Source organism: Oryctolagus cuniculus, chromosome 17 (assembly GCF_051225735.1).
Source record: "Oryctolagus cuniculus isolate XC-2025 breed Fujian yellow rabbit chromosome 17, ASM5122573v1, whole genome shotgun sequence".
NCBI classification, from domain to species: Eukaryota; Metazoa; Chordata; class Mammalia; order Lagomorpha; family Leporidae; genus Oryctolagus; species Oryctolagus cuniculus.
Genome location: NC_142883.1, coordinates 61777414 through 61790994, shown reverse-complemented (window position 1 = coordinate 61790994; position 13581 = coordinate 61777414). Strand labels below are relative to the sequence as shown.

The following is a 13581-nucleotide window of genomic DNA, read 5'->3' as shown; positions in this document are numbered from 1 at the left end:
GTACAGCTAACTCTCTGTACCACGGAAACAGGAACTTCAGGAGGCCAGCAGTAACACCGGGAGCCCAAACAGCCCCAGCTCATGCTCAGCAAGGCATCAGGACGACGGCTGCCAGCAACCACCCACGGAGGAGCCTGCACCTGCCCAGCACGGCGAGGCCTGCACCGTGTGCCTCCGCTTCCACAGACCAAGCAGTCTGATGCACCACCACGGGCGGGCCTGGCAGGCAGCAGCACCCCATCCCACGCGGTCAGGTGTGGAGGCCCGGGCAGAAGACGGGCACTCACCTCAGGCCTTAACCAATGAGCGTCTCCCCACTAAGCCTCTGGCAGAGGGTGAACAACTGACGTGTGACCACGTGAAGGGGAGCACAGCCAGGCTGGGACTCCCCAGGAGAGGACACCAGGCCCAGCAGGAAGCAGGGAGAGAGTTGGCTGTACTGGCATGGCAAGCACCCCCCACCAGCAAGCTGCCCCGCATTTCTAGGAAGGAAGAAAGCAAACCGCCGTCCCACCTCGGGCTGCGCGGTCACAAGTGAGGCAGGGCTGGGACCAGTCGCCACTTGGGCGGGAGGCCAGCCCCAGGTGCGGCAGGAAAGGGTGGCGCTGGCTCAGCGGCTGCAGCTCCTCGCTCTGACCCAGCGGGGCCCCTGTGCGGTGCTGGGGGCACAGCGAGGCCTCGGGCGCTGTTGGGCAGGGACATACACACACACACATACAGAGAGAGACATGCCATTAGAGGGTGCGCACGGCCTCGCGAGGGCACAGGGCGAGCCGTGGGGCCTGCGGACCACCTTCCGACCCTGGACATGCAGCACAGGCTCAAGGACTGAGGGGACCAGCAAACTCCAGAGCCGCGACTGACGGCCGCATATCACTCTGCCCAGCGGAAGCCGGGGAGGACCTGTGTCCGCGGGACGAGGGGCTCCTGCATTCCCGCCTCGTCCTGTCCAGCACGCTTGGGGACAATGGCCGTGAAAAGCACGTACAGAGAGGAGCCGCCCCCCCACCCAGCTGTGTGCCACGACCACTGCCACACGTGGCATTGGAGCCACAGCAGGCTGGGGCTAACTCAGGCCAGGGGAGCCTTTCGGGGAGGGGGAGGGGGAGTGGCGAGAGGGGGGTGCTAGGGAGAAAGAAAACCTTCTCCCTATCTAAAGGGCATCTCCGCTTTTTTGATGCAAAAACCTGAACCTTAAGGGAGACTGATGGAAAGGAAGTTTAAATCGGTTTCAGCAGTGTTCTGGAGGTCCCGGCCCTTGCTTGAGCAAAGCAGTTTCAACGGGCCAGTGACAACACCTAGCAGCAGGCCAGGGAGCTGGAGCTGCTCCAGGGGACAGTCACCTAGATTTCCTGGAGACAGGAAGTCTGAGTTTGGTATGCAAGCCTCCCAGCTGACACATCTCTCAAGCGCTGGCGGTGGCCGTACAGAGTCAAACTGAAACCAGCCAAAGCAGGAAACATAAGCGGCCTGGTAAGCAAGGGTCGGCAGGGGTCTGCCAAACTACAAACAACTTCCTTTCAAAAACAAAGGAAAAAGTTCACTCTTCTGCTGACACAGTGTTCCTGCGTCCAGAAAGACAGGGGATGGGGCTCTGCACGGCTGCTTCTCAGCACAAGACACAATGTCCGCAGCCCCCATCCTACCCTGCCTCCCAAGGCCCCAGGGCTCCCCCTGAGGGTGGGCTCCACACTGTGGCCGCACAGCACTGCTCCCGGAACCCTTCCGGTGGGACCCCCGGAACACCAAGATGGCTCACAGAGACCGGCTGCTCCTGCCAGGCCCTGAGCCCCACTTCTGCTCCTTAGAATCGCTCCTGAACATTGGCCAAAGACCCAAAGTGATCCAACATGCAAAACCAGAGCGCAGACCCACCCCGCCCAGCAGAGATCCAGTCATGCAGGCAAGTCCCCCGAGAACTCTCATTTGCATGGTTGAAAAGGAGGCCCTGCTGGCGCCAACAACCTGGGCAAGTCTTTTTGCATTTTCCCTCTTTAAAGTGAGCCAGAGGACACCTGATCTCTGATCTCGCCCTCTCTGTGCTGCTCAGAGTAACACACTGAGCTGTTCAAGAGACTTGCAGCTCAGGCGGCAGAAAAACATTTAATACGAGATTAAAGCAGCGAGATGATCAAGAACGAGCATTCGCTTCCTCTCGGCTACCACAAAGAGCCAGCTCCCCACCGTCCCTTCCCCGAGGAGGACGCAGGCCAGACCTGCCTCAGGGGCCACCTTCTCCTGAGGACTCGGGGAGCCAGGAGCTGGCCCTGTCCAGACACACAGAACGAGAGCCCCGAGTCACAGCGGCCATAGACAGACGGCCCCTTTGTACCTGTAACTCAATCCAGACCGAGGGCTGCCAGAAACTGAGAACCAGGGACAGGCTGCGCTCGGTAGCGGCCACTACCCTCTCAGCCCTGGGACACCCGGACACCCACCCCCGACTGCACATGGCGCCTGCTCAGGGGAGGGGCGGGGAGGGCCCTTGGATTACTCACAGCCATGGTAGGAGGCCGGCGAGCCCCCGGCCTTGCCGTACTCCTGCTCTGAGTAGCTGGTGGAGAGGTTGGGCTGGCTGGAGCCGCGGCCAAAGGTGATCTGGTTGCTGCCCATGCCGGTGGCCACCTGGGCCATGCGCTCTTTGGTTTTGAGGGCCTGGGCCCTCTCAGCCTTCAGCCGCTCCTCGTCCTTGAGCAGGGCCACCAGCTGCTTGGACTTCTCGCGCACGTTCACGCCCTGGTCCTTGCCGTCGCGGTCGATGTACTGGAAGTCCTTCAGGGTCTGGATGGCGAAGATGTTCTCCCGGCACTGCTGGGCCACCCGCTCAGAGCCCGTCTTGATGAGGTAGTCCAGCAGCGTCAGCGCCTTGTACACGTGCCGCCAGTTCTTGCCGTGGTCGTTGAGCCGCTTCCACACCATGCTCATGATCTCGGAGAAGGCCACCACGTTGTAGGTCAGGTCGGCGATCTCAGTCATCAGCGAGCTGGACGGGCCCCACGGGTCATTGGAGGTGGCTTCCCGGACTTTGATTTCGGCCTCGGAGTAATTGTTCACAATGTTCTTCATCTGCCGTCTGATGGACGAAGTCGTCATGGTTATGTCCTCTGTGACAAAAATCAAAAGCCCTTCAAAGGAAGACAGAAACTTTCCCGTCCTCGGCAAGTCCGCGCCCTGTGCAGGCCAGCTTCCAAAATCAACCTGGAGCGGGATCCCGGAACAATCATTTCCTCCTTTGGAGGCTCAGGTCCGAGACGCCGGGGGCCATGGCCTAGAGGAAGAAGCAGAGCACAGCCGAGGGCAGGGGTCAGCCCCGGGGCAGGGCTGAGCGAACATACCGCAGCCTCCTTGGGGTAACCGTCCATCTTTCTTCCCAAACCAGATCACATCTGTCTCGCCAGTTAGGAGGGCGTAGAAGGTAAACGCAAGGCCAAGCCTTTGGGAGGAAGAAGTGAGCCTGGCGTCCTGTGTGCACAATGCACCTACCAGGATGGCTCTTCTGGGGGTTGTATTTTTGACTCCAGGAAGAAGCCAGCCGTGAAGGAATCAGCAAGCTGGGAAAGTTGGCCCTGATAGATGCGCACGCGCAAGGAGGCCTCTCATGTCAGGCCTGTCCTCGCCCCCCAAAGCCTGTCTGCGCCTGCAGAATCACGGAGCACTGGGCTCTGGTCCCCAGTGCTGCCACCGCTCAGGGCATTCTCCTGAGGGCACTGTCCTCTGGACCCTGCCTGCTCCAGACCAGGGGAGGGCTCCAGAAAACTAACCTGGTTCTTGCCCAACCCCCTCACTTCACAGAGAAGAAAACAGGCCGAGAGCTGGCGTGACTTGGCTTTAAACACGCCCACCCTCTGTCTCCCTCCATGTAAGATACAAACACTTACAGACCTACAGTGAGGTCCACGTCTCCAACGCCGGGCTCTGGTCCAAGCGCTTGGTGGTCCCCATCTGTCTTGTTCACAGCAAGTCCCCAGCACCTAGCACCAAGCCTGACACAAAACACACACTGTTGAAGAAACAGGGGGTTACAGATTGGAAACAGTGTCACAGTCCTCAGGAAGACCAGACGCCTGGGGAACAAAGATGCCTCCAGGGAGAATGCTCACTACAAAGTTAGCTATGGATTTCAGCAACTAACCTGCCTCAAGAAGGATTTATCTAGGAACTTACTGGCTCTCGTGTAAAATGGGGAAACTGAAGCCCAGAAGACTCCAGAAACGGCCACAGAGAGATCGGCATGTTGGGGCCCGGGCAGGAGGCAATGGCTCTATCACCCCACAGCCTGGTTGGTCACTGGGGACTCTGGGCCAGGCTCTGTGTCACTTAACACCCAGGAAAACCTTCTGAGTGAGGAACACTGTTCCCGTGGGAGAGCCTGGGACCACGCTGGCTGCCCAAGGCCCCGGGCTGGGAGCTGAACTCTGCTCCTGAGCCCACCCAGCACCAGCCCTGCTCTCACTGGCCACCGGACTGCAGTGCTTGCCAGAGAAACAAGGCACGGCCCCACCGTCCTCTTCCGAAGCCTCAGGTGGGCACGGCCTCATCAAACAAACAACTGAGGGAGAGTCACAGGGAAGGCAACGGTCCCTCTCACAGATGACCACACGCGAAAGCAGCATCCCTACCCCGCTCTATGCCAAAGGCCCCAGCCAGAAGGGGACTCAGTCTTGTAAAATTTCGCCAGCCTTCTCCCCACACACTTTCGCCTAGGATATCCGCCAAGGAGTCTGTTTCCATCTGAAGCCACAGAACTGGATTCGACAGAAGGCAGGCGCGTTCTGCCCCTCCGCCCATCTGGCCAGCTCTCATGAATCCCCTAAAGCCTGTCAAACGACCGAGGCGAAAAACATTTCCACCGTGACTTGCAGATTTGCTTTGACTGGGTTTCTCATTCACGATGCGGCATCCATGGCTGGCCAGAGATGGGCTGGCTCTCTCAAAGGGGAAGAGGGACACTCGGATTCTGCAGGGTGCACTCCCCAGCTTACAGTGCAGGTATGTGTGAAAACTAGTGGCCACGTTCAGACGCACTTACTGCCCAAGGGCCCCACAGTGTGCCAGGCACCAGCGGGCACTTCCACGTCTATCCATTTGGTTTCGGCAGGGATGCCTGTCCCACGCCTCAGAAAAGTGACCGCAGCTGGGAGTCTCACCCAAGAGACGTCCCTCCAGGTCACAAAGCAGCGATGATTAAGCACAAGAGGAAGCGGACGTGATAAGGGCCAGATGGTTGAGAAGACCTTAAGAAAAAAATACTTTTTTCCCTGATGAGAAACCACACCCAGGCCCAGCTGCCTGTGGCTCTGGCCATCTGGGCGGGGCAGGAGGGAGGCGGGGAAAGAAGACCCCTAGCAGGGCCCACTGTCCAGGAGGCCATAAAAGGCACAGCCAGGGCTCCCACGGAAGCTCCTAGGGCTTGGGTGGCAAATAAAAGGCAGCAACTCCTGTGTGCAAGGGCTGGGCAAGGAGCTCCCTCCCATGTGGACCGGGCACGCTGAGCAGGGCAGGGCCTTTCTCCAATGGACTCAACTTGCAAAGACACTTGCTGGGGGGATGCCTGAAATGCTTAGGCTTAGAGAAGGAAAAAGCTAAAAGGGTATTTGCTGTGAGAAGAAGGAAAAGCTAATAAAGTACTTACTGCAGTCAGAAAAAATTTTCAAAATAGAGTTTGTAGCACAGCTGCCTGCTGTCTTCTTTAAAAAAAAAAAAAAAAGAGTGGCTCTCAGGACAGGCAGATGATGAGAAGGCAAAGACCTGGGTGAGAAAGGATACAAGGATACCAGAGGTCTCCCCAGTAGGCTGTTCGCCAGGCCAGGAGCTTGCACAGGAAGGGCCTGTGGCATGTGGGCCACGGAGCTCTGAGCCCTGCTTCCTCAGCACCTCAACCTCCGCGGCCTTGCCACTCTGGGCCGTGTGCACCGCAAACCTGGTCTTTCCAACCATAAACTCCACTCAACCTCAGCAATGGGCTCTGAACACTTCAACATCTCCAGCCCCGGCGTCTGGCCGCCAGGACTCCCTCCTACGAACAAGCCCTGAGCACTCCCCAACACACACACAGGACACATCCTGTTATTTCTAGAATCTCAATTTTTCTTTTATTCCTGTTCTTTTTTGGAATAGTTTGCATGCTCCACTTTCCAAACTTTCCTTCTTTGTTTGCCAGTTTCCTTTCTAGCTCGCTGAGCCTGAACTAACACACACGCCAAAGCAACTGAAACAGGGTATCTGATACCCTCTGGGCTCCTCATTCAAACCTGAGGATGTGCAAGCAATGCACAAACATCAGTCATTTCTAAGGACACCCAGGCCAGATATGGATTAGATGGGGGCAGGGGGTGGGGAGGAGGGTGGACAGAGGACTATCAAAATGACAAGGAAAAATCAACTTTAGAACAAGGATAGCAAAACAGAAGCATGCAAACTTATTTTTATAAATAGCATCCTAACAATTACCATGAGAACATGAATAAGTAGAAATACCTTTAGAAATCTAGTTCTACCATCAGGTAGAGGCAAAAAAAAAAAAAAGGTACACAAGTTCATACAATTCTGTTGCAACTTTAAATATTTTTGAATGGAGACAGCAAGATTACTTCAAATTGGGATTTATTATTCCAGGTTTAAAAAAAAAAAAACAAAAAAAAACACCGTTCTGATTCTAGTTACAGAGCTGGACTGCATGAGGCTAGGCAGGCTCACAGGAGATGAGCAGGCAAAGGTTCCCAGCCCTAATAAAAGCCCATGTTTTAACACTGCATTAATGAAACAACCACACTGAGTGGACAAAAATCCCAACCAACAGCAGAGAAAGTGAACTCACCAGCTGGCCCGGGGAAGCCTCACTGTGGGCAACACAGATCTGCCGGGCCTTTCAGAATGCCTGGGAGCGGCCGCGCGATGGCCTTGGTGCGGCAGGACCAGCCCCAGAACCAGGACCAGGCCTTCAGCCAACACACCAGGACTCCATCACCGCAGTGAACCTGCTGCTTCTGCCGGGCAACCACCATCTCCCGCTGCCATGGAGTGGGCACCTCAGTCTCCCGGGAGCTGGCGGGGGAGCCTGGAGCTCCCACAGCTGCAGGGCAGAGGTGCCATCAGGGCACAGTGACAATCCAGCCCAGACCACCTGCAGACCGTGCGGCACGGGCCCTGAAACCACGGGGAGAGGCCGCTGGAAACCATCACAGGGCCAGGGCTTCTGTGTACCTGAGACTGAAGGAGCCGAGGACAGGAGGGGCCCTGAGACACACAGCACCGGGTCTGAGCCTGTGCCTGAGAGGGGGACAGCAGGAAGCTAGCAAGAGCCAGACAACACACAGAGAGCATGGACACGCCCCTGAGCCCCAGTGGCAGCGTACGTACCAGGGCATAGACACCACCATGCTCTCCTCAGCCCTGTGCTGACCAAGGAGGGGCTGTGGTCTTCCCAGGGACACTCACCACCGCCCCCAGAATGCAGCACCGCAATCAAAGGCTAGGGTCATCCACTCTTTTGTGAGGGGACCCCTACGTGTGCAGGGGACAAACGGGGGAAAAAATAATTGGGGCATACTGAAAACACAATCAGCTTTCAAATGTCAGTGGAGACTGGAAAGAGACTGAACCAAACAGCAAACAAAACCAGGCTAGCAGGGAGGGCAGGGCAGATGCAAAAAAAATAAAAAATAAAAAAAGTTTTCCAAGCCTAGGGTGCCGTCCCCAGAGGCCAGAAGAATCCCGTAAGAATGTGCTCCATGCACTTGCAGGGCTGGACAGAGAGCTCCTCTCCAAACCCAGCGTTCGCAACAACAGAGGACGGGGGAGATTTCTGTGGGTCCCCACAGTCCACGGGGCGCAGTGGTCAAGCCCCACAAGTCTCTGCCCAGTGCCAGGGTGCCAAGCTGAGGGTGGCCACGTGCTGAGAGGACGCTCACCCCTCAGTCAAGGTCTAAAGACACCAATCGCCAAGTAGACACCTGGCCAGTGGCTTCCGAGCTGCAAGGGCTGTGAGCACCTCACCCCCTTCCCTAAACCTGACAGCCACAGGCCAGTCAACACTGCCGTGGCAACTCAGTCCCAGCAGTAAGATCTCCACCCCGACGGGCAGCTGAATGATGGATGGCAGGCAGCCTCCTCCCAGCAGGTGAGCGAGCCTGGGAAGGGGACACACCAGTGCGGCCCACGGAAGCCCCTGGGTGCCAGTTCAAGATTTCCAGAAAACACAACAGCCGGGGGCAGAGCTGTTTCTCAGCAGGCTGCCCGCTGTGTGACACGTGTGCACGTGTGGCGTGTGCAGTCCTCTGCCATGCTGGCCACACACACGGGAGGAACTCTGCGCCTTCCTGCTGGAGAACAGGAGGCCAGGCAGGGGCAGCTGTGACAGCAGCACACGTGACCAAGCCTAGGGCTCCACAGGAGACAACGGCGCAGTCAGGACAGTGTGCACAGTGCCACATTCTTTCCAACAGTGACCGTTTCAGTCTAAAGAGAAAGGACTATTATGACTTGGCCCAGCCATGCTCACATTAACTTAAAGCCTAATAACCACGGCTCATGCGGAGATGCAAAATAAAAGGGGGGGCGGATCTTCTCCTTCCCTCAAACCAGAACAGCGAGATTCAGCCAGAAAAGAAACTTCTCTAACTGGGCATTGGGTTATCTCCACATCCTTGGCTTCTTGCTGGTTACAGAAAGCATCCTGTATCCCTATCCATAACGCGAACTTAAAAACCCTCGCTACCCACACAGTAAACAATTTAAAGGGAAAGAAGTCGTTCAGGACCTGACACTTGCAGGCGATCCCAGGGTCTCCGGCGAAGTGAAACAAGCCCATGCCAGGCAGCGAGGCCCCTGCGGGATGCTGCTCAACCCACGCCAGGACAGAGCGGCGAGGGGCTGACTGTGGGAAGGAGCGCCCGCCTGCCCTCCAGCAGGCTGCCAGTCACTAGCACCGTGGCAGCCCAGGCGCCTGGGACGTCACGTGTCCCTCGTTTTTCTGGAAGCAGAGATCAAGAACCGAAACACGTGGCAAGGAACTCCGGCTTTCTTCACGCTGGGACTGGACATCTGTGTAGCCTCTAGCGGCACAGGCCGCGTGGGTGGAGAAAGGCAGTCCTCTTTAAACACGCTGTGTGAGGCAAGGGTGGGCCAGGTGGCCCGACTCTCGCTCCTGCCTATGGGGTGGGGAGCCACATCCCTCTCCCGGGTAAAGATCAAAGACCCCGGGAAATAAAGACTGTCAGTCCCCCCACCTTGTTCTACCCAAAGCAGCTGGGCAAATGGTCACACCAGGGACAGAAAGGAAACAGTGGGGTGGGGGGGATGAACAGAAGCAGGGACGGAGGCACCACAGAAGCCAGCGTACCCAGGGTCTCACTTCAACCACGGGGGGGGGGGGGCTCCTGGGACAAAAGGAGCTCCCCTCCCGGCTTTGGGAGCGCGGCCCTCAGAGCCCTGCATCCTCCCCCTCCGCAGGGGGGCGGCCTGTCTGCACAGCCTCCGTTCCTCACACCGCCTGCGAGCCTGTGAGGGGACTGGCGCTGCTGCCCGCGCCGGAGGATGGGCTGTGCCAGCTTCATCCGCTCCTGCCCGCGGGCCAGGCCGAGCCGCAGATCACATCGCTTCAGAAAAAACGCAGAGGTGCCTGAGAAAATCTAGACTCTCCATGATGTCGTGCTTAATTTAGCCCTGGCAGGGGGCCGTGGCGGCACTCCGCGCGGAGCTGCTGGCGCCCCTGAGCACGCGCCAGCCCGAAGTGAAGGGGCCGAGCTGCGGATTCCTCCGCAGACTCCGCGTTTCAGGCGGCACAGTGATTTCACACTTTTCTTAAAGGCAGCTTGAGATGCCTGCCAAGAGGGGCTCGCCCAGCGGCAGAAATTTCACAGTGAGTGAGCGCAGGACCACAGCAGGATAAAGGCAAACAGCCTCCACACCTCTGCCCTGCACCCAGCACATCTGGGAGGCAGGTCTGGCTGCGGAGGAGCGAGGCGGCACCCCACCCCAGCAGCACTGAGGGATGGGGCCTGGGGGGGTGGGGCGCATGGAGTCCCAGGGACCAGGCTCACCTCAGCACACGCTCAGAGGATGAGCTCGGCGATCTGCAACCTGGGCCCAGGTGTCCTGGGGAAGGCCAGAGCTGAGCGACTCTGTGCCACCCGCACACTACACCCTTTTCCCAGGGGGCTCTGCTCATCACTGGAACTACAAAAGGACACTGTCACTTCCGAGGGGCTCATTCTTGCACTCTTACCCTCCACCCATGTGCCTTCTGCCCGGCACCTCTGACTGTCGCTGGCCGAGCTCCTGGTCATTCAGACCTCAGTCTAAACACCGCTCCCTCCGAATGCATCAAGCGCACTCTACCAAGCCACCAACAGGCAGACTGGGTGGTGGTCCTCCTCCAGCTGACTTCTAGCATCTGCATCTGTTCATCTGTCCGCTGCACCCCTAGCCACGACCCTGCCTGTCTCCTCACCACTCTCTCCAAGGTCTAGCACAGCTCCAGGCACGGAGTAAGCACTTCATAAACACGGCTGTGTGAACGAGAAGAGAAGGGAGCCTCTCCACCAGCCGGTCTGCGCAGACTTAGTCAACGCCTCCACGCCACCCTCCCTGCTCTGCTTACCTTTGGTCTCTACCCTTGAGTCACCGTCACCATCTGTCTGATGACAAACTGCATGGGGACAGGAGGGCCCTACCTAGTGCAAGTAAAGTGCCCAGGACATGGATGAACTGCCGCAGCCTCTGGGGCACGGAGGCAGCGCACGAGAAGCTGCCCGAGGCCGGTGCCAGCTTGAGAGACGGCATCAGGGAGCTCCAACGGGCAGTTCTTGCTCTGACCGGGGCGGGGGGGGGGGGGGGGTCTGTGTCCTGCCTCCAGCTGTGTGCCCTGAGGCAGGCTGGGCTTTTCCTGAGCCTCTAGGTCTACACTCAGGGCTGCTGCAGAGTGGGAGGGGCAGACGACAGGTGTCCACATATCTGCTCCCCCCGCCCCCCGCCTGCCCAGGCCTGCGTGCCAGCAGGAGGCACAGTGGTAGAGCCGTCTCCACGCGATCCGGCTGGGTGGAAGCTGCCAGCCGGCGTGGGTGCAGTGCATCTGCAAACCACACACACCACCGGGAAGCACCAGCACCGGTCCTGCCTGCTCTTCTCCTTTGCAGCTGCTGTGTCTGAGAAGTCTCAGAGGGGCTTACTCCGGTACGAGTAACAGAAGGAAATGCAAGGGGAGTAACAGGACCTCAAAGGGGCCATGAGTAGAAGCCAGCAGACGTCAGCGGAGCCCCAGACTGGACACCAGGCCTGAGCTCTTTGCTGCAATTCTATGATAGCCTTTAGAGAGGAAACTGAGGCACACAGAGGTTCCCCTGGACTAAGGCTGCGTGGCTAGGAAGCAGCAGGACTAGGATGTAATCCCAGCCTTCGGTCCTCTCCTCCATACCCAATCCTATTCTTTCTGACTTCAGCCAAAAACCAGTGCTGAAAGTCACTGCGGAGGAGGAGGTTTTCCTAGCCGAATCTGCAGACCTGAAGAGACTCCTCCTGGTGTGATGGTCTCAGGCATACAGACGGCAAAGCAGCACCGACTCCCCAGGCCCTGCTCAGCGACGAGATGCCTTCCCCGGCCAGCTCAGCAGGTCAGACAAGCAGGAGCAAAAGGCCACAGCCCGAGGGGCGTCGGCGGAACTCGCCCACAGGCACGCCGCTGCGGCAGCGCAGAGCAATTCGGGGCCGGCCAGGATCACAACCGGGTCTTCCCAGCTCCTGCCGGCGCAGCCGCAGCCGCCAAAAGGAAGGGGCTTTGATGATCTTCAAAGAAAGCTTCCCCTGGAGACGGGGCAGGCTCCGCAGGTGCACTCCCGTGGAGGCGGCCAGGGCGGTCTGAAACAGGCATGGCGACGCCTCAGAAGCCACACCCGTGGGAAAGGACGCCTCCTAGTCCCCAGCAATCTCTTCCCTAGGTCAGCCACACCAAGGCGGGCACCTGAGCAGCCTGCGCGTGCGTCACCTGGAACACCACTCCAAGTGGGCCGCCAAGGCTGAAGGGGCCATTTCCTGCTTGGGCACAGAATGAAAACGTGGCTTCCCTCTTTTCTCTGCTGCTGGAGGCGGTCTCCTTCCCTGCCAGGCTGACAGGACGCCCTGGGCGGAAATGCCCCTTCCCACCTCGGAAGTGCCCAGTCTACCCCAGAAAGGGCACACGTCAGCCTCTGTCGTCTGAAATGTTCTAGTACGTACCACTTGCGTAACAGAACATGTGTAAACCACGTGTGACGTGCATACTACAAGTGACACACAAACCACAGACCCCCGGGGGACTTCCCCTCCCACCTCCTCTGCCCCTGGGGGACAAACAGCCGGTCCTGGGTTCGCAGTGCCCTATCTTCCACCACGCGCTCCTGTCACTTGGTGCACTGCTGAGATGCACCCCTGACCCCACGTGGAACCACAGATTGTTAAAGTGAGCATTTAACCGCTGCCCCCGACGCTGTGGCCCCTGTCAAAGACATCTGGGACTCTGCTGTTACGAGAGTGTGTCGTCTCCTGGGCCCCCGTGCTAAGTGTATCTACAGTATGTTGCTAGGAAGAGAACTGCTCATTCGTAGGGTATACAAAAGCTCTCGGCACTGTATTTTAAAAGTGCTTTTGCCACTCAGCTTTACAACAGCCATTCTGTCATTACAAAGACATAATAGTAGTTTAGCTGACACCAGAGTCCCCAAGTACTCTTCACACACTTCCTGTGGGTAAAGAAGGTGATGACAGCAGGTGTATGGAATTTAGGGAAGCAGGAGATGCGCTTCTAGTGTCTGGGGTTGGGGACAACACCTCATGCAGGACACCTGTGCTCCACACCCGACTCCACACTGGCTGCTTCAGACAGGAGGACAGGCTGTGGGGCATCAAGTGGAGGAGAGGCACAGTCTTGAAGAATGACAGAGATGAGCAAGTCCATGAGGAGAAATAGGCCACCGCGGGTAGGGTGTGCGAGACACAAAGATGTGGGACGGCTGGGCAGGCAGTGGCCAGCAGGTGTACGCCAGGGCCTCACCAGCATGCCCTGGAACCTGGGCCTGCCAACCACCCTCAAGATTTTTGCCATCTCCTCCAAACAGTAACAAGGGCTAACAGTGACAGAGCACTTACCAGGTGCCAGGAAGCTCCTGGCTCCTGGCTTTGGATTGGCTCAGCTCCAGCTGTTGCAGTCATTTGGGAAGAGAACCAGCAGATGGAAGACTTCTTTCTCTCTGCCTTTCTGTCTCTCTGTATAACTCTTTCAAATAAATAAATCTTAAAAAAAAAGTCTTGCTATAGGCTATATTACTGTTGGCTTAATATTTTTAAAATCAACTTATTTTCAAACTTTATTTTTAACTTTTGTGAAAGGCAGAGCAAGAGACAAAGGAGAGAGAGAGGTATCTTTTTTTTTTTTTAATTTCACAGGTAGAGATATAGACAGTGAGAGAGACAGAGAGAGGTCTTCCTTCTGTTGGTTCACTCCCCAAATGGCCGCTATGGCCAGCGCCGTAGCGCCAATCCAAAGCCAGAAGCCAGGTGCTTCTCCTGGTCTCCCATGCAGGTGCAGGGGCCCAAGCACTTGGGCCATCC

The 13581-nt window shown here is 57.6% G+C and overlaps 1 protein-coding gene across 15 annotated transcripts in view; it reads right to left on the bottom strand.

Annotated features, from left to right (window-relative positions):
* EPN2 (epsin 2) overlaps nt 1–13581 on the bottom strand; it is a 68024-nt gene that overhangs the window by 32619 nt on the left and 21824 nt on the right. For 3 of the 15 annotated variants that reach the window (XM_070061528.2, XM_051824449.3, XM_089317867.1), the window contains exons 2-4: nt 3883–3983; nt 2499–3268; nt 515–685 (exon numbers count right to left, since the gene is read on the bottom strand). The exons of 2 other annotated variants lie outside the window; for them this stretch is intronic. In XM_070061528.2, coding sequence (XP_069917629.2) covers nt 515–685; nt 2499–3093 — 766 coding nt within the window. In that variant the 5' untranslated portion in view covers nt 3094–3268; nt 3883–3983. Of the gene's footprint in view, nt 1–514; nt 686–2498; nt 3269–3878; nt 4001–5632; nt 5692–13581 lie in introns of those variants that run through there. 10 more of the 15 variants (XM_070061531.2, XM_089317868.1, XM_089317870.1 and 7 more) reach the window with 7 other exon arrangements.